Genomic DNA, 26,837 nt, shown 5'->3' on the forward strand with positions numbered 1-26,837 from the left:
ACTAACTGGTCTCTATTTCCCATTGTTACCATCTAGTGGTCTTGATCATGTTTATTTCTCTGCCGATGAAAGAGTTTATTAAAAGTCAGGGAAAAAAAATCTCAGGCACAGCAGAAAGCAACAAATTTTATTCAAAGTAAAAAAAAAAAAAACCAGAGAGAGAGAGAGAGAGAGCTCAACACATCTTATTCCTATTGCTAAAGCTTTCCACAAATGGAGAGGGAATGGGAACTGAAAAAGCCGAAGCCCTCAGGAGGGCTTGGACCGTCTAGGTATTTTTGGTGGTATGGGGCAGGTGCCCTGTCCCTCATTTTGGATGGGTTAACTTAAACAAAGAAGAGACAGCCCATAGGTTACAGCTCCAAGTTGAGTGATATATGTCCAGGTCTGGCTTTGGTCTTATCTAAACTGGTTTAGACTGGTCAGCCAGAAAGAGGGCCCTACTGGTTGTGGGAGGAGCCACCAGCCCTTTGTTTCAGACCAAGAAGCCAGAAGTGTACCATATTTATTACTTATCAGTGGCCCTGTCTGCTTGTCAGGGAGTTAGTCCCTCACCATGCCAGAGATCAACATATTATGCATTCTTTTGTAAACCCTGCTCAGTCCCTGGCTGGAGAAAGATTCAGCAACTGGAAATTGCAATTCTTGGCTTAATAAATAACCTGAAATGAATACGTAACTTTAACTTTCTTAGTTTTGTGTGCTTGTCTTCCAAATCAGGTGAGAGAATTCTCTAGCTATGAAAAAGTACATGGAGTCTGTCGGGAATTCTACCCATTCTGATAGTTGTGCTTTCCTCCACTAACTCTGCCTGGAAAGACAGCGAAGCGGAAGTGGTGAACTGACAAACTTAAACAGGAAGAGTTTGGGGCCTCACACTTCAAAGTCTTAAGCGATAATGATTATTTCCTAGTTAAAGTTGGTAAAGGGACTAAGACAATTGTTGTCCTGAGGCATCTGAAAGGGCACCTTTGAAAGTGGAGGCAAAGGTGAGTGTTCTGATGGATTCCTGAGCTGCTGACCACACAGCTCACAAAGTGTTGCTTCTTGGGTTAATCCATCTGTTTCCCCACTTAAAAATGCCTTCTTCCTCTTCTCCATCAGTCTAGTTCATTCTAGCTCCTCCAAACCTGGCTCAAGTCTTGTTAACATCAAGAAGTCTTTCTTGACTAGAGGCCCCCAACAATGTAGCCTTGACTGTATTGTTTGACTCACTGTAACTTGCCATTTAAGCACCAGATTAGAGTAAAAGGGCTCCCCTGTGAGAGTTGGGGCACTACCTCTTCACTAGCAGGACTTGACCTCAGGTTCCTCACATCCTAAAATGGGATTAGAACAGAGAATCTTGACCAGATGTGGTAAGATGAGACTGGAAGATGGTGAGTTTTGAGGTCAACCCGGGCTGCCTAGATTTCAAAAAACAAGCAATCAAACAACAACAACAACGAAATAGAAAATTTGGACCAAGGAGATGATAAAGTGCCTTCCTTGCAAACATGAGGACCTGAGTTTAGATCCCAAGCACCTATGCCCAGGGCTGGAGAGATGGTTCGGCAGTTAAGAGTACTGACTGCTCTTGTAGAGGACCTGGGTTTGATTCTCAGCACCCACATGGTGGCTAACAACCATTGGTAACTCTAGTTCCAGGGGAGTTTGACACCCTCTTCTGACATCCACGGCCATTGCATGACACAGGTGCGCTTACATACATGCAGGCAACACACTCACACACATAAAATTAATAAATAAAAATTATTATTCTCCTGGGGAAGGAGCAGGACAGAGACAGGTGGATCCTTAGATTTCATTGATGAGGCATTTTAGCCAATCAGTGAGCTCTGGGTTCACTGAGAGACCCTGTCTCAAAAAATAAGGTCAGGAACAACTGAGGAAAACACCTACGGTGGACCTCGGGCCTCCATAACGATGTACACATACACCAATGTGCACATGTGTTCACCCATGTGAACATGTACATAATAGTATGCATACAGAGAGAGAGAGAGAGAGAGAGAGAGAGAGAGAGAGAGAGAGAGAAATAATAGATTCTCGTGGCTCTGGAGCACTGTATTTCTCTTTTTACTTTTTTTCTTTTCTAGACAGGGTCTCATATAGCTCAAGCTGGCCTGGAATTCACTGTATAGACCTAAAGATGACCTTGAACCTCCAATCTTCCTGCCTCTAGCTCCTGAGTGTGGAATGACAGGCACGTACCGCCATGCCTAGTGTGGTTTTTCTGTTTTCAGTTCTTTCTAAATATATAAGCAAACCTTGGCCTTTGCTGTTTCCCTAGTCCCTTTATCTTTCCAGTTAAATTTACCACAGGTCCTTGAGGACAATTATCATAATTATTCATACATTAGTTTACTTCACCTAATTCTTGTGCTGTGTAATAAATGTTTGCTGAGTAAATGAAATAAGATGATCCCTGTTATCTAGTAATGCATGACTTTTAGCCTCCTAAGGGAGACCTTTCCTTTATTAGTATAATAATAATTCCCTTTCAGACTTGCTCTTTGCCCCCATGAGAACAAGGTATGTAGGAGCGTTTTTGAACAAAGCTATACTCTCAAGGTCTTCTTGTCCTTTCCCTAAAACTCCTCTCTCTCAGCTGAATGTGTCATGGTGCTGTTTAGCATTCCTCCCAGGCACCCTCAGCCCCAGTTTTGCTCATTCTGTGGTGTAGCATCCAACCCACTCCAGTCTTACTGAGAGGTCTAGCACATCCTCTTCACCGTCTTCCAGAGTGGAGTGCCCACAATCTCCGTTATTCGCATCTTTACAGGAGCAGAGTCACATGTTAGTTTCTTCCTCATTAGATTTTCTTACTTCATTATTCACGATTGTGATCTAGAGAGAGAGCCCCTTTAATATGCCAAATGATCTTGCAACCTTGTTGGAAGCCTTGCTTCTCCAGCAGATGCTAGAATTGTGTATCAAGAGATAACAGCTTCTACTGCATTCCATTCCATTAAGGGCATGTTCTCCTAAGGCTACCCAAAAGACTATCTTCAGGCCTCACCTGGATGGCTTCCTCTGGGCACCGCCCATAGGGAGAAAGGTGGAGGCAGCTACTGCTCACCGGCTACATGCTGTGAAACTGTCTATATTGCCAAGTCCCTCCACCTTTAGCTTGGGCCCCTGAGTCTGTTCATTTGAAGCACCAACAATAGGTACCAGGCAGGGAAGCCTGTCCTATCTTCCCTTTTATTTTTCTTAAAAAAGTATTTCTTCCAGGTGTGGTGACACATGCCTTTAAACTCAGCACTTGGGAGGCAGAGGCAGGTGGATCTCTGTGAGTTTGAGGCCAGCCTGGTCTACATAGTGAGTGCCAAGCCAGCTGTCTCAAAAAGACAAAAAAAAAAAAAAAAAAAAAAAAAAAAAAAAAGATTTATATTTTTAAATTACGTGTGCATGTGTATCTGTGTTTGGGTATAGGCACATGAGTTGTAGGTACCCTCAAAGGCCAGAAGAGAGTGTGGGATCCCCTGAAGCTCAACTTATAGTTAGTTGTGAGCTGCCTTGTGTGGGTGCTGGGAACTGAATTTAGAACCTCTGTAAGAGCAGTAACTGTTGAGCTACCTCCCCTTCCCACCTCCCCTTCTTTCTTGTGAAGCCAGGTGAAGTTTTACAAGTAACACAGGGAAAAGCTCAAACTGAAAGACTGAGTAGGGGCTGTTACATGAAGAAATAAATCTGACCTCATGTTTGGGAAAACTCTTTGGTCCAGGAATCTGTTTGGTGATGAGACAGACCCAGTATGGCCTGTTCATTGACATCGGATAGTCTTAGCTGTGGTTTGACCAATCCTGAACTCCTTCCCACCCTATTCTCTCTGAGGCTCCAGGTCTGTCTTCATTAGAAACCCTCGGGGACGTGTGGTTATTTTATTTTTAGGAATTTTCATACAGCATCCCTCGGGCCAAGAGGATTGGAACGTCACCTGGATCACTGACCAGATAGCTACCTCTTAGTTTCCTTCTTTTCTTTAGGAAATACGGTGATTCAACTGTGTTTTCCTTTGACACTCACAGAGACAGATAATATACGTGTATTGCTCATGAGAGGACAGGAAAGGTCTTTTGTGATTTTGTATTGTTTCTAGAAAAAATAATAGGTTATATAAAAGGCCCTGAACTTATAAAAGTCAAATGATTGATTTCTGCCCATGGCAAGGTAGAGGTGGTATTTATAGTACTGCAGGCAGCAGTCTGGGGATAGTTTGGATGCTGTTGGCTTTTCTAGCTGCAAGCTTCAGCTCCAGGAGCCCCTGAATGAATCCTCAAATGGACTGACCCAAGAAAGTTTTCGAATATCTTTCAGGACTAGAAGGTGAGGGATGGGAAAATGTTTTGAAGTGAAAACTGTGGAGATTAAAGCTCTATGTAAATCTGACAGTTGAGGATTGCTGTAAAGAATTCTGCTCAAATGTTCTGAAAAGATGCTCAAAGGGATGCTGAACTTCTGATGGTGTGTCAGGGCATTTTATTATTGAAAATAATATGTGGTGAAATTTCCTCCTCTCGCTCGGGGCAGCTACTCAGAACAGAAATGTGATAGTGATAGGAAGGTATGCATCAGATTCCATTTCACTAAAAATTTCTGTGTGTCAAAATCATTTTAGCACAGAGCATACAGCAAAATATACCAAATCATTGTTTTCTTTGAAAAGGACATTGAATTGGAAACAGAAAGTGGTTATATAGGTGTGGCTCTAACCGATTAACAGCAGAGCTCTTTAAATGGAACCTGATTTTTACCATTTTGAAAACATTTTTTTTGTTCCCAGTTTGTATAATTCCATCCCAATTCATCTGGATTTTATGGTAGTCACTTCCTGTGCTGAGGTTTTCTGTTTTCTCAGAAAACACAAGAAGTCAACTGCTGGGCTTTGTGTTTCTTAAGATTGTTGCTTTCCTTTCAAGCTCCCAGTATAGTCCCCACCACCAGATAATAGATGTTTTATGTACTCAGATTTAACTGAGGTAATAATACTTAATTCTGTATGCTTCTAAGATAAGCCTGCTTCCATTGAAAATACTTTTCTGTAAAGAAAAAGAAGACAAATTTTAACCAGTTTATTTTTTTCAATGTTTTGAGTATTTCAGAGTAAATTGATGGTAAAAATTGATTGCACTTTTAATATTTACTTAAAACAATCTAGAGTAGATTTCTGATGTTTGAATTAATTCAACTAATGGAAACTTTTTTCTTCTGGTATAAAGAAGAAAAGAGCTGTATAAACTTAATGATAAAGTTTCTTAAAATGTTTCTTGCCTCTGCTCTCTGACACAGGGGGAAAAAGGATGTCTAAGATTATACTTTAGATGATTTGTTGATTTCTGCAAACAGGTGTCTTATTAAGGATTTTGAAAAGCGGCCTTCTGTCACACATCTCCTCGAACACCCGTTTATTAAAGGAGCCCAAGGAAAGGCTTTGTTTCTGCAAAAACAGCTGGCCAAGGTGCTTCGTGAACAGAAACATCTGAACCCTGTTGCTAAAACCAGGTACGGTTTTCCATGTGGCTCTGCATCCTCCCTCTGGTCATTTATTAGAAGGGCACAGCATGATCTGTGTTTTGATCTGCTCTGCATTTTAACTGGTAATAATCGCATCCCTGAGTTTTCAATTTCATTTATGTGGCTTTAAGCACATCATGTCCTATGGACACACAGGCAGGCTTCAGAAACAAGCTGCCCATTCAGACTCTTGTGGCTAATTTCCTTCAAATGTCTGAAATCTTACTACCCTGTTCAGTTAGCTTTCATTAAGACACATTTACATTTAATATAAATGTAATTTTAAAAAAATCAGGCAAGATAACTGCGAAACAACCAGGGGTAAGATTGTGAAAAGTCTTAACTTGGCTGTTGCAGACTGAGGAGCAGACATGGAACCTGCGAAATGATCCTGGAAGGACTGTGTTAAATGCTAGGGGTTTTCTCTTCAATTACACTGAGCTTCCCTCTTTACTTAAAAATTCCTTAGGGTCCTTTTACTATTTTTTTCAGATAGTTTGTCTGTGCCACTTACTCCTTCCATCCTACTCTCCTTACCCTCTCCCCCTCCCCCCTTTAAAAAGGGTAGGTTTTAAAAAATGTTATTTTGAGGGTCGAGTGTTTAAAGCTCCATTCTGTATGCATCTCTAAGAAAGAGGTCTTTGACTTCTGTCCAGAGGGTGGCAGAATTTCTCTTAAAGAAAAATAAATACTAAATACAAAATAAGCAATGATTTGATTTTATAAATCCGGCCAGGATGCAGATAAGCTCCAGCCCATTATTATTAAAAAGGCGTTCACTGTACCGGAGCTGAAGAAAACAGGGTAAGTCACAAGTTCTGGAAATATTCTTGAATTCTGTAGAAAACTGTTTACAAATCAGAAAGCCAAACCCTGACATCAGAACCCAGGCTCTCTGGAGACGTGGTTTCAAGGTGACTGACTGTCTTCTGAGTTTCTCTGTTGTCACAGGTTTCCAGTTAGGATAACACAAAGCTAAGATTCCCCTTCTCTTCCCCCTTTGCCACAGCTGTTTCTGTTTCTATGGCTAGCCTGCAGGTCAGAGAAACACAAAGATGGCCTTGTGACTTGGTGCCTTTTGGCAGCAGGAGGAACTTGTGCTCAGGCCTTGGGGAGCTGAAATCCTTTTTCCTTTTGCTTTTGTTTCTGTATGCCAGCCACCTTCACACACACACACACACCACCAAAATGAAGATGAAATACAACAAAACATAAACCAAACCTAGGAAACCCAGCAAAATCAGATCCAGTTTCCCCTATCCCTGTTCCTTCAGTCTGGCACTTCTGCCTGATTTTGCCCATCCAGGTAGTATTTTTAAAACTTTTATCTTTTCACCATAGAAAATCATGGCTCCATACTCTCTCCACCCCTTGCTCTAATTTCTTTCTTTTTGTCAACTCTTTTGATGTCAAAAGCCTGGTAGGTGGCAAAGGCCGCTCACAGGGCTTTTGTAATCTCTAGCTTCCCTCAGTAGTTCGTGTTTCTTAGAACAGTCATTAAAAAAAACATACAACCTCACAAATAGGTATCAAAAATTTAAAGGGCCCCTTCCTTAAGGGGTAGGAAAATTAATTCCAAAGGGGGATACAATGCATGGAACTGATAACTCTGGCACCTGTCCCATGGTACTTCCTCTCAGCAACTGGCAAGGCATTGACTATGTAGATGTTTTTGAGCCCACCAGGAAAAACTCTCAGCCACTGTTTGCTGCTGGTAAGCCGATATAGTAAAGCTGCGCGTTTCCATTCGAATGAGGTGGGAGTACAGGCTGAGGAGGAACACCCTCCTTCTCAGCGATGGCCCCATGCAGCAGGCAGGAGAATGCAGTGATCAAAATCACCAGCTCAGCTTAGCCAGATTTGGGCTGGCGCTCAACCACCTCCTGGAGAAGTTATTTAATATTTCTCTTCTGAAGTTTCTTCTATAAAATGGGGATTATTTTGAGGGTGAGATGAGCCTACACATAAAATGCTTAGAATGGTTCTTCATCAGTGGATGTTAATAGCAGAAGCAGTATGCACGGTCTCTTTAGAGCCTTTTGTTCCTTTTAACACCACCTTTTTCTTGCCCTTAACCTGTGAAAATCCATCTTTTTAATTTACTAGAGAAGATCATGAAGGTAAACAGTACTGAAAACTAAAGGTTAAAACTACCAATTTCTATCTCTTATTCAAAATCAAATTTATTCATTTATTCTTTGTAGAGACATTTATATGTGTCTGTGTCGTGTCAGGCCCTATGCTGAACAGAGGAACTACAAAAGCAAACTAGATGTAGCTCCTGATAAAGTGCTAATAGTCTTGTGCTATACAGATAAAGGTCAGATAAGAGCAGCTCACATGAAAAGTACCTGGATAAAGAAAGCTTGAGATGCCCCTTCCCAGCACCTGGGAAAGGGCACCTAGGCCAGCACGGGGTTGGGATGCCTGGGGAAGACACTAAACAGAAAAACAGAAGAACTCCGGTAAGTGGCTGAGCTAGACTCTAAACCCAGAACCAGTGGTTCATGTTGTTCTGCCTGCCATGTGCCCACCACTGAACAGTAAGTAGGTGTTTGCCTCATTCGTACATGCTCTTGCCTCATTCTTGTATCGTAATTAAAAATTCATAACTGGTAAGATGATGGTCCCGAGGAACAAACAACAGATAGTTAGGAAGGCGATTATCTACGTAGAATGAGTGATGGCAAGGAGCAAAGGTCCCTGGGCTGGAGAGAGCTTGGGAATCCTGTGAATTGCAGCCTTGGAGCTTAGCACAGGATAGGTGGGAGGGAGAGACAAAGTAGCAGGAGGCCAGGTCACGATGGGCCAAGGTCCTTGGACTCGTACCCTAGGCAGAGAGAACCACTGATGAGCTCCAGGCAGGGATGTGCAGAAGGGCGTTCTGATGGTAGTATAGAGAATAGAAATGAGCAGGGCAAGACAGGAGCCAGGTATAAATCAGTCTCAGTAGTGCAATGTTGTTTCTCTATAGGTGTCTCTATAGGACTACATAGAGTCCTAAAGCTAGACCTAGATCTCGGTCTGAGTATACATTAGTAAAACAGGATTGCATCACACTTGGCTTTCCAGAAAACTACTGCACTCAGAAGACCCACTGTTCAGACCCAGGAGAGGTAAGATGCACCTCCATGCAGGGTACAACTTGTGCTGCAATGTGATCAAGTCCCCATGATGCCTAGCCTTGCTCCTGGACTCTTGAACAGCCATCCTATCCTTCACCATAGCTGAGATGACCTCTTCCCTACAGTACTCTGGCCCCCGCACCACTTTCTGCCTGCTCACTGCAAGGAGAAGGCACTGGGGCTCCTCCTGCTCCCCCTGCCTTCCCAACCTTTGTTTTTCCTAACTAATCTCCCTGCTATGACATTCACACCCTCCTCCTCAGTACCTGACTTCTCCTTTTGCTTTCTACTCCTTCCTCTGATATCGGTCTTTGATTTTCCCATCTCCTATCTACCACTCTGTTAATTCTTTGTCTATTCTTACCTCAGGGTTTCTCGACTTGTAAGCACTTTAAAAACTTTTTCTTTTTCTCTTAGATTTTATTTATTTTTATTATTTTCTGTGTTTAAGTGTTTGCCTATATGTATGTATGTGCATTAGTCAAGATTCTCTAAAGAAACAGAACTGGTAAAATGAATATATATAGGGATTTATCAGATTAGCTTAAGGATATAGTCCGAATAGTTCAAAAATGGCTGCACCACGCTGGAGAAGCTGAGAATCCAATAGTTGCTCAGTCCACGAGGTTGGATGTCTCAGTAGTCCCAATATGGCACTGAAGGCCTGATGAATTCCAAGAAATCTGCTAGTCTTCAATCTACAGCAGCAAGACGAACTCACCAGTGAGAGAGAAGGCAAGCGGCAAAAAGCAAGAGCTCCCGTCTTCCATGGCCTTTAATACAGCAGTCATCAGAAGGTAACGCCCACATTTAGGGTGGGACTTCCAGCTTCAGATGATCCAGTCAAGAAGGTCTCTCTCATTTCAGTTAATCCCAGATCCAGTCAAATTGACACCCAGGATTAGCCATCACAGTATATATGTGCACCACATGATTGCCTAGTGCCTGTGGAGGCCAAAAGAGGGCATCACATCCTCTGGAATTGGAGTTCCTAGGGGCCTAGAACTCCAAAGAATACTGCTCATTACTTGCAGAGGCAGGAAAGTTCTTTCTTTCAGTGCTTTCCCCAGGGAAGAAGGAAGCTGGTAGATGAAGAGGACTCAAGGAGGAGGACAGGTTCTTAAAAAATGAGAAAAGTTGAACAGGTAAGAGAAGGATCACATGTAGAGGGAGACATTGAAGACGGAAGACTAGAGAGATGGTTATAGAGGAAGCAAAGGAAAGTGGATCAAGCATCTAAGAGAAGGTTAGATGGCCTTAGAGAGAAAGAACCTCTAAGTTAGAAAGGCATATAGAAGCTAGTTAAAAATACTCAGAAAATTTGACGGAGTAAAGGAGATGCTATGAGGAGCCTCATACTGAAAGGCATTTAGCTTTCCTTAAACTAATAATTGTGGGATCAGGGTTGGCAATGGGATTGGACTCTAGGGAGACTGTAAACCTTTGAAAGAGTCACTATGAGAAATGCGATAGAGTTATTTAAATATAAACATAATGATTATTTAGAAGCACAGAAAACTCAGGTGGAGGATATTTGATTGGTACTCCAGTGTAGTGAAGTTCATCAGCGATTAAGATATTCATGTAGAGCCTTCAGGACAGTGTGGCACTATAAACTCAGAAAATGGGCTGTCTTCACCATCACCTTCCACACCTGGAGTCTTAAGTTATTCTTAGGCACAATGCATAGGATACAGAAAGCAGCTTTGGTGGTCTTCTCTAGGCTGGAGCCAGGCTTTAGACATGGTCAAGAGGAGGATCCTTCAGGAGGGTGAAGACAGTGGTTTAGTGACTTTGATACTGAGTCTAGTCAGGGACTGGCAGTTGCCATAAAGATGAAGGGCAGGTCCAGTAGAGGATGGTGAAGAAGGGATTGTGGAACTGAGTTCCTGAGAATTTTTGAGAGGCAATTAGAAACTAGACAGAGCCAAGCTTATGGACAACTTCAGTGAAACAGAAATGAAAGTTGTTGTTGTTGAATGTGTATGAGTGTATTGCCTGCACATATGTAAGTGCAGCTGTGTCATGCAATGTCCACAAAGGTCAGAAGAGGGCATCAGATCTCCTGGAGCTGCAGTTATGGACAGTTGTTAGTTGCCATGTAGGTGCTGGGAATCAAACCCAGGCCCTCTTCAAGAGCGGCCAGTGCTCTTAACTACTGAGCCATCTCACCAGTACAGAAATGAAAGTTTTTTAAGGGTTCACAAGTTGAGGAAGCTTGAGGTAAGAATGTAAGAAGAGTTAAAGTCATTGTTGGAAGATAGGAAAACAAAAGACAGGAGGAGTAGAGAGAAAGCAAAAGGGAGTCAGGTGCTGAGAAGGGGGATGTAAGAGGGGAATGGTAATGTTGTAAAGGGCATATTGATTAGGAAGGCAGAGGGGAGCCAGAGAAATCCCCAGTCCTCTTTCTTTCCCCTCCCAATGAGCAAGTAGTATCAGGTTTGGGTTAGGGCCTACTCAGACACCCTGCTGAGGAGGCTGCCTGTGAACCTGTAATCCTCTCTTTCCCACAGGAAATTAAACTACACTAGGTTAACAGAGATCCTAAACAATCAGGGCGTACAGTTGTCACATCCCTGGACACATATTAACCAAAGGGCTGAAACTTTGCCCCTTCCCCTGCTGCCTAGGAATAAACCAGGCTGCAAGCATGTACAATGGCTACTCATTAACTATGTGGCCTGGGATCTCCCCTTTCTCTCTCTGAAACCTTTAAGACAAGATTTCTACTTTGCCTAGTAGGCCTGAACTCACACCTCAGAGCCCCTGACATGTTGTCTTTCCATGGCATTAATAACTCTCCTAATAAGTCTCTGATACAAAAGGACTCAGTGTCCTTCTTGAAGACTAATTTTGAAGACTCATTCAGGGTGGTGCTGGTGCAAGTGCACTCTGGAGAAGTGCTCATCCCCATTATGATGAGCAGATAGGATGGGCATTCAAGAGTAGAGGAGCAAGGCTTGGCCACAGTGCAGAAGAAGGTGCACCTAACATGGAGGAGAGCTAGAGTCGTGGGGCCTGTCTTACCTCTCAGGTTGGAATACTGTCTCTTCAGAGTGCAGCAGCTTTTTGGAAAGCCGGAACATGATGCAACCCTGTTTCACCACACATATACACAGATTTGGAGCTAGCTTTAAGACTCTATCTATACTTGTTCTTTTGTCATGTCACGTATTTGAATTAAATACAATAGAGCAGTTATGAATCTAACAGGGTTTTTTTGTTTTTTTTTTTAAAGAAAGGGTCTCCCTGTAGCCCCAGCTGGCCTGGAACTCACTATGTAAACCAGGCTGGCCTTGAACTCACAGAGATCTGCCTGCCTGGAACTAAAGGCATGTACCGTCATACCCCGGTTTTAACTTGCTATGTAGACCAGGCTGTCCTTGAACTCGCAGAGATCCTGCCTGGAACTAAAGGCATGCACCACCACACCTGGCTATAACACTTACTCTTAAAAGGAAGTAAATACTGAAAGAAAGTGAAAAAAACAAAACAAAACAAAAAAACCCAAACTCCCAAATCCTATCAATAACAATTTGAGGTTGTGTTGTCACAGTTTGTCAGGATGCTTTTAAACAACCTGGTCATGCAATTGACACCAACCCCTATTTGCTTGTCTTCTTTCCTAAAACCATTTGGCAAATTTCCAAATTTATCAATATTATCCCATATGTGGTCTCATAAAGATCAAAAAAGCATGCTTGGAAACATTTTGTCTCTTTGTAAGAGTTGGTTGAAGAGAAAACCACCATCAAGATATGTGGTGTCAGAAGACCCTAGGTGACTGCATGGTCACCATGAACGCCATCGTGAGCCTCAGTAAAAGGACACATTCTAGCATGTCATGCCCCTGCAGGTGGCTTGGGCCTTGCTGAGATAACAAATGTTAAACCTTCAAATGCCAAGGGTCTACTCTAAGTTTTATTTGGTAGGAGAATTTAGTTAGCTTTCCCCCTACCCTGTTCTAGTTAATGGATTTTTTATTCTGCCCTTGTAATTTGCCTGAGGCAGATTGAAACAATGACATCAGTTGTTCTGATTTCTTTCCAACCTGCAGTATTTGACCTTTAAAAACTAATTTGTTACTGCTCACCTGCCACGCTTTTCCAAGTCAGCCTTCTTCCTTCCCTTCCTCTTCTACCTGAAAACATGTATATACACATGCACATACATACATACATACATACATACATACATACATACATACACTGCATATTCCATGTGCTGATGGGTTCTTGGGTTGAAGTGTAAATGAAAAGCTCTGGAATGATCTTTTAAAGTACTGGATATGTTTGGCCCATCAAAGCTAGAGGTCTTCCTATCCCCCTAACAGAGAAGAAGTAAATTTTCACTCTGATATGATTAGTATATGCTCTATCAATCTCTCTAGTTCTTTGTCTCTCTGTCGTCTGTCTGTCCATCTATCTATCTATTATCTATCTGTCACCGAGTAAATGAATGAACTGTTATATGAAGATAGCTGTTGTCAGTGTCTCTTGTTGTCTGGAGAGGATAGGAATATTATCAAGTATTGCTTAATATGACTGATAATAAGATGCTAACTTTTTGAAATTATGACCAAACTGCACAAATAAAACAAGCAGTTACTATAATGATTTCTAGTCAAACAGTTTTCTATTTTTAAGTCTATATATTGCAATGTTTATTTGAAAGTCATAACTTTAAGTTATAGGTCAAAATATAGCTTATGGAGCCAGGGGCTCAGAACTCGGCTGGTATTTAGTCTGCATTTAATTCTTTTTTGAGACAGGGTGTCCCTGTAGTCCCATCTGGCCTGGAATTCACATGTAGACCAGGCTGGCCTTGAATTCACAGAGATCCACCTGCCTCTGCCTCCCAGTGCTGGGACTAAAGGTGTGTGCCATCATGCCCGGCTTATGTTTAATTCTTAATAGCAAATAGTCATATAGACGACCTGTTGGTGTTTTTCTCATAATAGTTCCATGATACTGTTATAGTCAAATAAATGCTTCATTTTCATTGATCCTGAATTAGGGGGCATACTGAAATGGAAATGATTTGGAAGAAGTTCTTGAAGTCACAGACTGCTGTTGTAACAGCAGCCCCCTCTGTTTTGAGTAATACTTTCCTTACTGTATGGAACCGCTGACCGTGGTGGTAAGGGAATGGTCCCTGAGCTCTGTCCATGACCACAGAGGGCTTGGACCACTGTCTTTGAGCCTGGGTCCTCTTTACTTCCTTTCTTCTTTATCCCCCTGCCCCTTTTCCCTCCATCCCTAACAGATATCAACTCTTTTTGAATATAGAATGGGGTAGAAGTGTTAATCATCCTCCAATCTTTCCAAGTCCACTTTGGTAGGGAAGGGAGGATTGTGATCTGAAGATGGAGGAGCAGAGGCAGAAATGAACTTTACAATGACTCTGCTCCAGGGTGGGTCTAAATGGCTATATATATATATATAAGAGAGAGAGAGAGAGAGATATAGAGAGAGAGAGAGAGAGAGAGAGAGAAACTCTCAATAGTGTGTAGCTTACGAGTATTAAGCTGAAAGCATTTGCTTGCCTCCTGCTCCTGATTTAGAGCTCTTTCTTCTGTCACCCACAGCCCCTGCCCCTGGCTCTGTCCTGTCTACTCTTCAGCTCCTGTTTATACTCTCCAGCTACTTCCTTGGATCTGATGTTTCAGACTTGCCCTCATTCTCACTTTAAGACACAAATTCTCTCTTTTTTGATTGCTGAAACCTGAAGTTAGCCCTACCCTGCACCCACCAACACTACCATCCCCACTCACAGTCCAGTTCCCCCCTTAGTCTCAAACCACATAAACACAAGCAGAAAATCCAGAAAAAGGCATTACAGACGTCACTAGAATCTTAAAATGTCATCTGAGCCATTAAAACTGGACCTTACACCAGAATGCGCCTATTAGAAGACACTTCAGTTCATACATGTAGCTTACTCAACATTACAGTCTACAGAGTGGACAAACATAAGTCCTCTTTCGGAAAGTATAGGTTTTATAAGTATATAAAGTATGCTGAAAGACGAGATCATGCCCAACACATTCTGCAAAATAAAAATAAAACTATGCCTGATTACATATCCTTGATATATATATATACACACATATATATATAAAATATACATGTATATTGTTATTTATCCATATAAATATATATTGCCATTTACCCATTCACTTATCTGGCTGTCTTTATCTAGGCTTTGGGATACTTCATCCAAATACTTTTAAGTTGGAGATCTGTAATTTTCACATTAAACAAGGAGTTCTTTGGCAAAAATTGTTAACAGGTGCTGTTCTGAAGTAACACACTAGGTGGAGCATGAGAATTTTTAAAAAATGAAATTTAGTTACTAGTAAGAACAAACCATCTTAATTCAAGAAAAGTGAAAAATAAAATAAAATCTCATTTTCTCTGATTTCAGCTAAAAACAGAGACACATAATACAACAAAATACTTTTTAGAAGCGTATCTAAAGTATAGGAAAATGTTTTTAAAAGAGGTAAGAATTTGGAATCTAATTTAATTCTCCAAACCCCATTACTGACAGAGCAAAATGAAGCAGGCATCAGTTTTAGAGGAATAATGACTGAGGAAGGCAACAACAGGGTTACAAATAGTGTGTGCTTACGTGTGTGTGTGTAAGAGCATGCTTCTAGTTGGGCAACTGAACTAGTTTTTATCAGAGTAGAAGTGTCTTTCAACTCTGTCAACCTCTAGATTGCCCACTAGAATCTTGAGCAAATAATAAATGACTCTAAGGATTAAATTTCCTGTAAACAAGCAGGAGAAGAGATTCACACAGTGCTAGCAATAATAGGTGACATATATATATATACATATATATATATATATATATATATCTTTACATGTCTGAGTATTTTACCTGTGTGTATGTAATATAAATGTACTACATACATTCCTGATGCCCACAGAGGCCAGAAAAAGACATTGATTCCCCTAGAGCTGGAGTTAAAAGATGGCTGTGAGTCACCATGTGGGTGTGAGGAACCAAACCTGGGTCGTCTATAAGAGCAGCAAGTGCTTTTAACTACTGAGCCAGGCCTCCAGCTTCATAAAATAGCTTTGAAGAAAGTTGTTTTGTTTATAACCTTGTTGGAAGATTTTTATGTGGGTTAAGCTCGTTGACATGATTCTTGGAGGTTAAGCACATGAGACAGACATGTGTACTGCTAAAGCCCTACTATCTACTACAGGCTCAGAAGCTACTAATCTGGATTCTGTTGATACTGAAACGTGTGTTCACATGAAAAGCAACCTTCTGCAGGAGTCCACCTGTAAGATTTCACGTGAGGTTTTGCCAGTGCTTCCATCTTCAGTTGGCTATAAAACCATTGCTTAGCATATATATTGGTTTAAAGTTCAATATAGGGGGCTGGAGAAATGGCTCAGCAGTTAAGAGCACTGGCTGCTCTTGCAGAGGACCCAGATTCAATTCCTGGCACTCACATGGTGGCTAACAACCGTTGTAACTCCAGTTCCAAGGAATCCAGAAGTAAGCCCTCTTCTGACCTCACAGGCATTGCATGAAGCAGGTGCACTTACATGGATGCAGGCAATAAACTCATACACATAAAATAAAAATAATAAAATATTTTTTAAAATGTATCTTAGGTTTATATGGAGGGAATTTTGGCCAGACGCATGTACCCTCTTGATATTTTATTTAGCAAACTGGCAAACTGGAGTGCAGGTAGGTAAAAGCTCTGAGTTTGAGTCTCGAGCCCCACCTCCACCCCTCACCCCCACCCCCACCCTAACTTTTTTTTTTTTGAAACAAGGTTTCTATATCGCCCAGACTGACCTGGAAGTTATTATGTACCCAGGATGATCTTGAGCTCTGATCCTCCTGGTTCAGCCTCCCAAGTGCTAGGTTTCCAGGTGTGTACTACCACAGCTGGGTCAAAAATCTGTACTTTATACCAATTTGATTTATTTTTGACATCACCAACATGCAGATGAATAGAAAGTTCTGATTAATCATTTAAGAATGCTTAGGTTATAGATAAATTTGATTTGATTAAATAAAACGAGGCTTCATTTTATTTTGGACTTTTACGTAAACTATCAGGGAAACTAGCTCTAGTACTGGAGATAATTAACATGCTTCAAATAAGCCTTCAATCTATCAGTGATGGGGATTGGGATGTAAGATTTAATTTGGTAGACTAAAATGAGGGGGGAATCCAACAGTTTATTTAGCTATTTCCACTGTGTTCTTCCTTTTCATGGACTTTTGTGAAATGAGTTTAGCAAGGAGTAGAGTATACATGAATATTTCTATGTGATATTTACAGCAAAGCATTTGGACAAACCCAGTTGTGGGACCCAGCTAGAGGGGAACTGCATCAGTGGGTGGCATCCTTGCAAGCTGTGATGACTGTGGGCGAGTGTAAACAGAGAACCCAGCAGCGATGCCTCCCTTCTGCCTGATTTACAGGATGGAGCAGGACATTTTATATGCCATTTTTTTTTTAATTTAATGGCATTCTGAGTAATGTGTGGAGTTATGCAAATTGTTGATTCCAAATTTTTGACAAGGACCAAAGAAGAATGGTGCATGATGAATTTTAAAGCTCATTTGCATTTTAATGCCTATAACTGTATGTGGTTTGACAGCCACCATGGGATAGATAGACTAGTTTTGAATGATTCTATTCATAGACAAAAAGAGCTTGTTAAGGGATTTGCTGGGTGTCTCACTTCACTTTACTCACAACTCTGAGATTGGGACCCAGAGCTTTTAACCAGTAGACCAGTGCTTTCCCTAGACACCACAGTGAATCTTACAAGGCCCTGAAGTGAATTAGGGAGTGCTTACTTAAATTAATTTTATGATTAAAGAATTATATTTTGGGATGGGGATGTGGCTCAGTTGGTAGAGTGCTGGGTTTGATTACTAGTACCATATAAACTGGGTGTGGTGGTACATGTATAATTCCAGCACTCAGAAGGTAGATGCAAGAGGGCTAGCCGTTCAAAGTCATCCTCAGCTACATAGCAAGTTTGAGGCAAGCCTGAGCTACATGAAGCTGTTTAAAGGGGAAAAGAAAAGAAAAGAAAAGAAAAGAAAAGAAAAGAAAAACTATTTGGGTACATCAAAGGGGATTGTTTATTTACTGCAATCCAAGTTTTTAAAATGCCTAGTCAGCAATGAATTCACACATACACATATATGTAAGATGGCTCAGCAGTATTAAAAGTGCTTACAACACAAGTCTGATGACCTGAGATTACTCTCTGGGACTCACATGGTGGAAGAAGAGAACTGATTCCTGCAAATTGTCCTCTGACTTCCACAGGTACACTGTAGCTTACACACACACACACACACATAAATGTAAAAAAATTTTTGATGATAAAAAATGTGTTTCCCAAATGAAACTCAACAGTATATGATTTTTATAATTAAATATATATATATCCCATGTGTTGCCCAGAGATGCAACTAAGAAGATAGCCCCAGATAGTGATCACGTCATGACAGGAGTTGTTTGAGGGAATGGTCACATGAGAATTTTGAATAAACAAATATAATAAAATGCGAAGAGTGATCAGTTCTTTGGAATTTACTGCACTATTCTCTCAAATTTTCTGTAGTTTAAAGTATCTGTAAAAAAGTTAAGGATGGTGCTGGCAGATAGTGTGAGGGGACATTAAGGGAAACAAAACACTGATGATTGTACCTCATTGAAAATTCAGTGCCTAAAAGAAAGAGGTAGGGGCTGGAGGGATGGCTCAGCAGTAAAGAGCACTAGCTGTTTTTGCAGAGGACCTGGGCTCAGTTCCCAACACCAACAATGGTCTGTAATTCTAGCTCCAGGGGTCCAATGCACTACATGCAAAACACTCATACACATAAAATAACATTTTTAAAGTAAAAAAAAAAAAAAAGGTGTAGACTGATATAAATGAGATTTCTTTCTATTTGGTCTCAGGATTTTCATGACTTGGCCTTGTTTATATGAAACATTGGGTTCAGGAGCTGGAGAGATGGCTCAGTGGTTAAGAGCACTGACTACTCTTGCAGCGGACCCAGGTTCAGTTCCCAGTACCCACATGGCAGCTAACAACTGTCCACAACTCCAGGGGATCTGATGCCATCTTCTGACCTCTGTGAGCATTGCATGACATGGGTACACTAACATACATGCAGGTAATATACTCATAACACATAAAATTAGGATAATAAGAGATTATTTAAAATAAAATAAAGAAACATTGAGTTCAGGTTGACAGTGATCTTGCAACACACTGAGCAGAAAAAAGAGTAGGAGATACCTTTCTTGGAAGCGCTGTGGATGGAATTTAAGAAATAATCATGTTTGGTGGACTTATTTGAGAAAGTTCTTCCCTGTGACACAAGAGGGCATTCCCTGACAGCTTCACAGGAAGAATGTAGCTTCTGGACTGGCCTTAACCTCACTGTCTCCAAAGGTGACAACGTGTCGTGTGCTGAGATCTTGAATAAGCCATCTTCATCGCCTGCCTTCTGCCACAGCATTTGCTGTCTGGATGTTGATAGTCTCTTGACATTTGCAGGCACGAAAGGATGCATACCAGAAGACCCTACCGAATGGAGGCTGCTGAAAAATACTGCCTTGAGGATGACTTGGTCAATCTTGAAGTCCTAGACGAGGTACTGAATATTCAGTAGAGAACTGCCATTGATGACTTCTGTTTCCCATAGATGCAGTGTTCCTTCTCTGTTCCTTCTATTGTAGACCCCATTTTTCTAAGGTCATACAGTAATTTAATTGTATAGCCATGGAGAACTCGAGGAACATTCCATTGTTGTGCTGTTGTCCTGTGTGTTGTTCACTTACAGCCCTTGAAATGATGAGGAGAAAGGATTTGGCATTTTCTAATAAAGCTCTTTATGTCATAGACCTAGTGATGAAGTCTATCAACTTAAATTCTTTCCTGCTTAATTAAAAAAATTGCAGTTTACCCTAAAGGTAGTTGTCTGCTCTTTATAAGGAGAAGTTTCATTTATAGAAATAGTGAGTTAGCTGGTGTGGTGGCACATGCCTTTAATCCCAGCACTCCAGCTCTAGGGAGGCAGAGGCAGGCAGACCTCTGTGAGATTGAGGCCAGCCTGATCTACATAGCCAGTGCCAAGCTAGCTGGAGCTACAGGGAGACCCAGCTTCAAAAAGACCAAAGGAGAAAAAAGAAAAGAAAAAGAAAAAAAAAGAGAAATAGTGAAGTTAATAGTTTACATTCTAAATCTGAAAACTGGGATAATCCCTATTCAAAGCATGTGTAATTGTTTGGGGCTGCTAGTTGTGCCAGACCTGCTTTTGCTGAGTCTCAGCTCTGGGACCCTTGACTTTAACACCTTAATCACTAACATGTAACACCAAAGTGCTCAATTCCATATTCCTACCCCCTAGATTTTAAGTGTAATTCTTTGGCAAGTGAATCTACTAGGGCTGAAGTGATGGTTCAGTAGTTAAGAGTTGCTTGCTGCTCTTCCAAAGGACCCGAGTTGGGTTCCCAACACCCAGGAGATCCAACATCCTCTTCTGGCCTCACAAGGCACCTACCTGCGTGCGCGCGCGCGCACACACACACACACACACACACACACACACACGGTATATACACATAGATAAATTTCTTTTTTAAAAAAAGAAATTAATATTTTGGCCAAGTAAATAAAATTCTAAATAGTACATTTGATTGGATGAGACAAGATCCCCACCCCCAGTAATAACTAAAGTCTTTTTTGGCTATCGTAATGTCCACTAGCAGCTCTTAATTCTTTCAGCATATGCCAGTTATTGCTTCTTTCCAGGCAACTGTCAGCATCATTTTAGTGATTGAGAATCATTACAGGTCTGTGTAAGATTTAAATGGGCTGCTTTAATCTTTTAGATAGAAATGTTCTTTTAAGAATAAGTTTATTGCTATTTTTAGAGTCTCTGACTTGATGGATATATTTACTCTCAATCCCATTTCTCCTCCTCTTAGGATACAATTATTCATCAGTTGCAGAAACGTTATGCAGACTCACTAATTTACACCTATGTTGGAGATATTCTAATTGCCTTAAACCCTTTCCAGAATCTAAGCATATACTCTCCACAGGTAAGAACTGGCTTAAGAACCATGGGAGATTGAAAAAGACAAGGATTAGAATGAGGATATAACTTAGTAATAGAGCACTTGCTTAGCATTTACATGGCCCTAGGTTCAGTCCCTAGCACTGAAAAACAAAACCACACAACCAAATAAAAAGAAGGAAGTGGCAATAAAATGACACATTCCTTGGGCCAGTGCCTCCAAATTGCAGATAATAATGTAACACAAACATGATTTTTATCTTTGGGTGGGGGTAACTTCTTAAAACAAACAGCAACCAAAGCTAACAATTACTGAATACTTAGTACATGCCATGTACTGGGTTAGGTCATCATCCTATGAGACAGGAAAGATGTCAACATTAAACCTAATGGTAGAAGAAGAAACTATGTAGAGCAGTTGGTGCCCTTACTCAAACTCATGAAGCAAATAAATGGAGAACAGGGGTCAGAATTCAGGCTTGCAGACTCCAGAGCCTTACAGAGGCTGCTAGTCCCCTAAGAAGTGAAAAGCCTTGGTTTCCTGGTGATAGTCAAAGCATTAGGTGATTCAGTGGAACACTAGAAGTTTCCTTCTGAGATGTTTTTCTTCTCAGTTTTCCAGGCTTTATCATGGGGTGAAGCGTGCCTCAAATCCTCCCCACATATTTGCATCAGCAGATGCTGCTTACCAGTGTTTGGTTACTTTCAGCAAAGACCAGGTAAGGGCACATGTTCCTTTCCTACAAGGTAAGGCATGCTTTGTCTTCCTCCTCAATATGGAAGTCTAGTTTCTGAGCCTGGCTGGAAGAAGTGGGAAATGAAATTGCAGCGGGAGGGAACTGGACACTGCAGGCCATAGTGACGGGAGAAGGAGGAAACCCTCTCAGGACACGGAATGCACGCGAATCCACAGGACTCATTTCTCACATGAAATGTGATAAAGATATTTCTAATATGAGTATAATAAAACATAGAATGTTCATAGCCCAATGAAACAGCAATGGCTGTAATAAAAACAGTTTATAGAAAGCTGTAAATGAATTTCCCTCCTATTACCATCTCAAGACTGAGCTCTTTTCATATGAACTATTGCACTCATTTGACAGTGATCTTGCATGATGTCATTTAGCTGCTGAGAAACAGTGATGGGTTAAGACTGATAAAACTGGGGTATAGAGAAATAGCTCAGCGAGTTAAGAGCACTGGCTGCTCTTGCAGAGGTCCTGGGTTCAGTTCCCAGCACCCACATGGCTGCTAACAACTGTCTATAACGCCAGCTCTAGGGGATCCAACACCCTCTTCTGGCCTCCACGGGTATTGCACAAATATGACACATACATTCAGGCAGAACACACTCATACACATAAAATAAAAATAATCAAATTTAAAGATTGATAACAATAAGTTCAAGGTTAGCTAAACACAAACTTTGCTCATGTATTTTAACTGTCTAGACTTCTAATTACTGAGTGACATATCCTACCTTTGACCCTTCCTCTATTTTCACTAGATATATTTTCCTTTATTTCTGTGTTCTGTACACAAATAGAGGTGATCCAATTTGACAAGGAAATTTTATGAGAAATTTACTACATATGTATTTCCTGAGACCACTGAAGTCCAAACTTTTGGGTTTGTTATAGAATAAATAAAGTTATAACAATGCAATTCACAAAACAGCATTCATGGATTCACTGTAGATTAGAAACTGGGTATCTCCACATTCTTGTGGAGATTTATAAACTGCCCACAAATCTGTAAAAAGAAACAACATGGCTTTCAAGTTAAGATGTTGCCTATTGTGCTTGGGTTTTTATTATTATTATTATTATTGTTATTTTGTTGTTGTTGTTTCTAACACCAAATGTGTATGCTTTCCAATATTAATCAGTTTTTTTTTTCTGTAATTAACAGAGACCCCCACAGGTTATGGGGTTAAGTCCTACAAAACCGTCTTCATGTCAGGTGTGAGCCATGAATGGAGTACCTAGGTTCCCCATACTTCTGCTAAGCCAAGTTTAAGTTCAGAGGTTCCCATAACCCCCTCTTCAGGCTGACTAATTCACTAGAATTACTCACCAAATTCAAAAAAACACAATTTGTATTTACTGGCTTATTAGAAATGGTATAATCCAGGGCCAGCTACATGGAGAGATGTTTGAAAAAAGTGGGTGGAGAGTGATGGCACAAAGAGGGTCCTGCCTTTTCCCTTGAACACCCTCTCCCAACACCCTCCCTGTTCATCAGCTCCTATTCCTTGAATCTCATTATTTAAGAATTATAACTCAGAGAATAGGACTGAAATGAACATGAGCAGAGTACATGATATATTTGAAGAAACACGTCTTTGTGAAATCCAATACTATGTGTAATGCATATATGCTAATCAAATATTTAAATAATAAAATAAATTATAACTCAGCTTGCAACCTATTTCCCTTCTCAGACTATAGGAAGAGGGACTGAAAATTCCCCCCTTTAATCATCTGTTTGTGCTTTCTCATGACCATCCCCACCCTGAGGCAGTCAATCTGGTTCCCATGTGGAGCCATCTCATTGGCAACTGAGGTAAGGTTGAAAGGTTCTCCACTTGTACAAAAGATGCTGCTGCCACTCTGTCACTCGGGGAACTCCAAGAAGCTTTATGCCAGGAATCAAGGACAAAGGTCAAATACATAATTTTTATTTTGTAACATCCACTGATTTCTTTTATGTACAAAGGCCTTCTGAAAGTAAATGATTTAAAAAGGCCAACAATACAATAAAACAGGCAAAGGATATGAATAAAAACAAAAAGAGGAGTTGGAGCAATGACTCAGCGGTTAAGGGTGCTTGTTGCTCTTGCAAGGACCTAGGTTCTGTTCCCAACACCCATGAGACATCAAACAGTGATCCATAACTCTATTCCCAGACCCTCTTCTGGCCTCCATGAGCATTGCACACACAGGGCACACTTACAACATACAGCCAAAACACTCATATGCATAAAATAGAAGATGCATAGTAAAAGAAGTATGGATTAAAACTACACTGAGATCCCACTTTTACCAATCAGATGGGCAAAAATCCAATGCACTGTGTGATGGGCTGCAGGAGAGCTGCAAGTGCCCTGTGTGCCACCACCCTACCCCTTCACATGTCCTATGCATGTTTCCCATGTGGCTGGTCCTGGATTGTACCCTTTCTCATATGCCAGTCAACACAAACTAAGTGTTCTCCTTAATTCTGTGAATTATTCTAGTGAATTTGCCAACTGGTATGTATGGTCCGTAGCCAAGCAATACAATAATATCTACCAAATTTACAAATATCTTTCTTTACCTTTTGATCTAACAGCACTCCTTCTTGTAGTTTATTCATCAGATGAAACTACATCTAAATATAATGACTTGTGTACAACATTATTTATTTCAATATTGTTTTTAACAACAGAAGGAAAAAAAAAAACCCCAAGGACCCATTAGCTATGATATCATCAAGGATGGCATATCTGCACATTGGAATGATGATCCCCTGTACCAACTTCTCATGTGCTAGCATGGAAAGAACTCAGGACAGAATCACTGCTCAGTGGAAAATCAAGGCGCACAGTGGAGGATGTAGTGTGCAAAACCACAACTGAATACACAAGCTGTTTCTGTGCTATCATGTCTTTGAATTCCTCCCCTGACTCTCTATTTTCTATGTCAGTGCATTGTCATCAGTGGAGAAAGCGGCTCAGGGAAGACAGAGAGTGCCCACTTGATTGTTCAGCATCTGACTTTCTGGGGAAAGGTATTGAGCAACCTGCTTTATATATCATGGCTTGAAGTTGAAGTTCCCACAGAGCATATTTCATAACAGATGGGAGTACAATCTTTTATCAGGACTCACATAAAAGCATCTCATCCTGGTTATGTTTGCTCCTGATAGTTAGGCCTCATACCAGCATGCCATCCTTACTTCACACAGTGAGAAAAGTAATGCCAGCACGAATTTACTAGATTATTGGCAGTTAAATTTTTTGTTTTTAATATAATAGAAATATTGAGCCATTAAATAGGAAAAGTGGTTGAACATTCAGAATAAGATCAGGGGGCACCTGGATGGTGATTAAGGAGATGGAAAATGGAAATCTTTGAGCCAAAGTTAAGGAAAATGACATTTTCAGCCTTTTGAAATGGACACTGAAGGAATGACGACTGCAAAAATCATCTCACAAGTTGCCTAGACTCGGAATTAGAGTATTATGTGACTAAAAAAGAATTTAGAAGTCTTTTGTTTTCAAGTTGAGGCTTATTGAGGATCACAGTGGAAACGTTATAGGATTCTGTATTTAGAATTCTCTATAAACCTCTAAGCAGTAAACATCTATCAAAGACTGTGAATGAAGTACAGCGCGATTTTAAAAGTGCCGCCTACTCTAGCCGCTCTGATTCATGTGCACCTGGCAAGTTGCTCATTTAAGAAACCCATGCTGGCGCTTGCCACTAATTTCCCAAAGAGGAGTTCTTTAGAAAAGGACAATGGGCAAGGGTGGGGTGCTGGCAACTCTGTGGGAATACTGTTTCTGAAGGCTTCTTTGACTGTTGTCTCTTTGACCCAGGCCAATAATCAGACCTTGCGTGAGAAAATTCTGCAAGTCAACTCTTTGGTGGAAGCCTTTGGGAACGCCTGCACTGCCATCAATGACAACTCTAGTCGGTTTGGAAAATATCTGGAAATGATGTTTACAGCAACCGGAGCTGTAATGGGGGCAAGGATCTCTGAATACCTCCTTGAAAAGTCTAGAGTTATCAAACAGGCAAAGTAGGTGCACTACTGTTGGATCCCTGCATTCCCTCTGCAATATAAGCTTGCGGGATTTGGGACTTTTAATGGCTCCATTTCCATCTTTCTTCTGTACCCCGCCCCTAGGAATTATTTAAGCAATGGATCGATCTGTGGTTGTTTGTTTGTTTTTACCTAAAAACTGTGCAGAGGGGAGTGCGATAGAACACCTTGACAAAAAGCTGCTTAGGGGAGAACAGGTTCATTCTGGCTCACAGTTCCAAAGGGGAGATACAGTTCCTCATGGTGGGGAAGGCACAGTGGCCGGAGCAGGAGGCCAGCCAATCACATTTCATGCACACACAGGAACCAGAGGTTGGGAACAGGAAGTGGGGCCAGACTATAAAACCTCAGATCCTGTCTCCAGTGATGTACTTCTTTCAACAAGGCTCCATCTTCTAAAAGTTCCATAGCTTTCTGTAACAGTACCATCAACTGGGAACCAAGTGTTCAAGTACTTGAGCCTATTTGCATATTCAAACCACAACATGTTGTTTTAAGAAATACAGACAGTAGCCAAATTTGGTGGCACATGCCTTTAATCCCAGCAGTAGGGAGGCACACCCACATTCACTCCTCACTATCTTGGATGGAGGGCAAAGTAGAGCCCCAAGAGATCAAGGTCATAAGCCCAGGTCACAAGAGTACATGGCTCAGTGAGCTTGTTTGCATTATAAAAAGTAGATTTGGAGTGCAAGATTTTAGTACAGATTCTGTCCATATTGTAAGTCATTCTTTCACATATGATATTCATATCTGGCATACTGTTTTGCATCTCAGTGAATGGTATCACCAGCCCTGGGTGCTCAAGTTGGAGAACAAGGCAGACTCCAGCTCCCTTCCTGATTCCATTAGTTAGGATGTTCTTGGTTTCCCACCACCATGACTCTAGCCTCCAGGTCTCCTACTGGACCTCCCCATGTCTTTCATGGCTTCTTACAATCTGGCAACCACGCTGAGCAATACTTTTCTCAAAACAAATCTATGCATATTATGACACACACACACACACACACACACACACACACACACACACACAGAGTACACCACAGCTCTAGTTTGAAACACTTCAAAGAATTCTAGTTACTTAATCAACAAACTCCTTGTTCTGACCTACCAAGGCCTGGTATGGGCTGGCCCTGCCTCCATCTACCCTTGTCTTGCTGGCAGTGTTGCACTGTGTGGGTATTGTGCTCAGAGCCCTGTGTGCACACTTCCCTCTCTGTTTTCCATCTATCTTTGGTTCCTTGCCACTTCAAAGGCTTCAAGTCTTCACTTAAGGGTCTTTTTCTT

The 26,837-nt window shown here is 41.1% G+C and overlaps 1 protein-coding gene across 2 annotated transcripts in view; it reads left to right on the plus strand.

The window, feature by feature from the left end:
• Myo3b (myosin IIIB) overlaps positions 1–26,837 on the plus strand; it is a 422,761-nt gene that overhangs the window by 151,370 nt on the left and 244,554 nt on the right. For both annotated transcript variants that reach the window (XM_008855235.3, XM_008855233.3), the window contains exons 8-13: positions 5,353–5,508; positions 19,211–19,307; positions 20,644–20,760; positions 21,350–21,454; positions 24,426–24,509; positions 25,321–25,523. In XM_008855235.3, coding sequence (XP_008853457.1) covers positions 5,353–5,508; positions 19,211–19,307; positions 20,644–20,760; positions 21,350–21,454; positions 24,426–24,509; positions 25,321–25,523 — 762 coding nt within the window. The remainder of the gene's footprint in view (positions 1–5,352; positions 5,509–19,210; positions 19,308–20,643; positions 20,761–21,349; positions 21,455–24,425; positions 24,510–25,320; positions 25,524–26,837) is intronic.

The sequence above is a fragment of the Nannospalax galili genome, unplaced genomic scaffold (genome assembly GCF_000622305.1).
Source record: "Nannospalax galili isolate Female #2095 unplaced genomic scaffold, S.galili_v1.0 scaffold346, whole genome shotgun sequence".
In the NCBI taxonomy this organism is placed as follows: Eukaryota; Metazoa; Chordata; class Mammalia; order Rodentia; family Spalacidae; genus Nannospalax; species Nannospalax galili.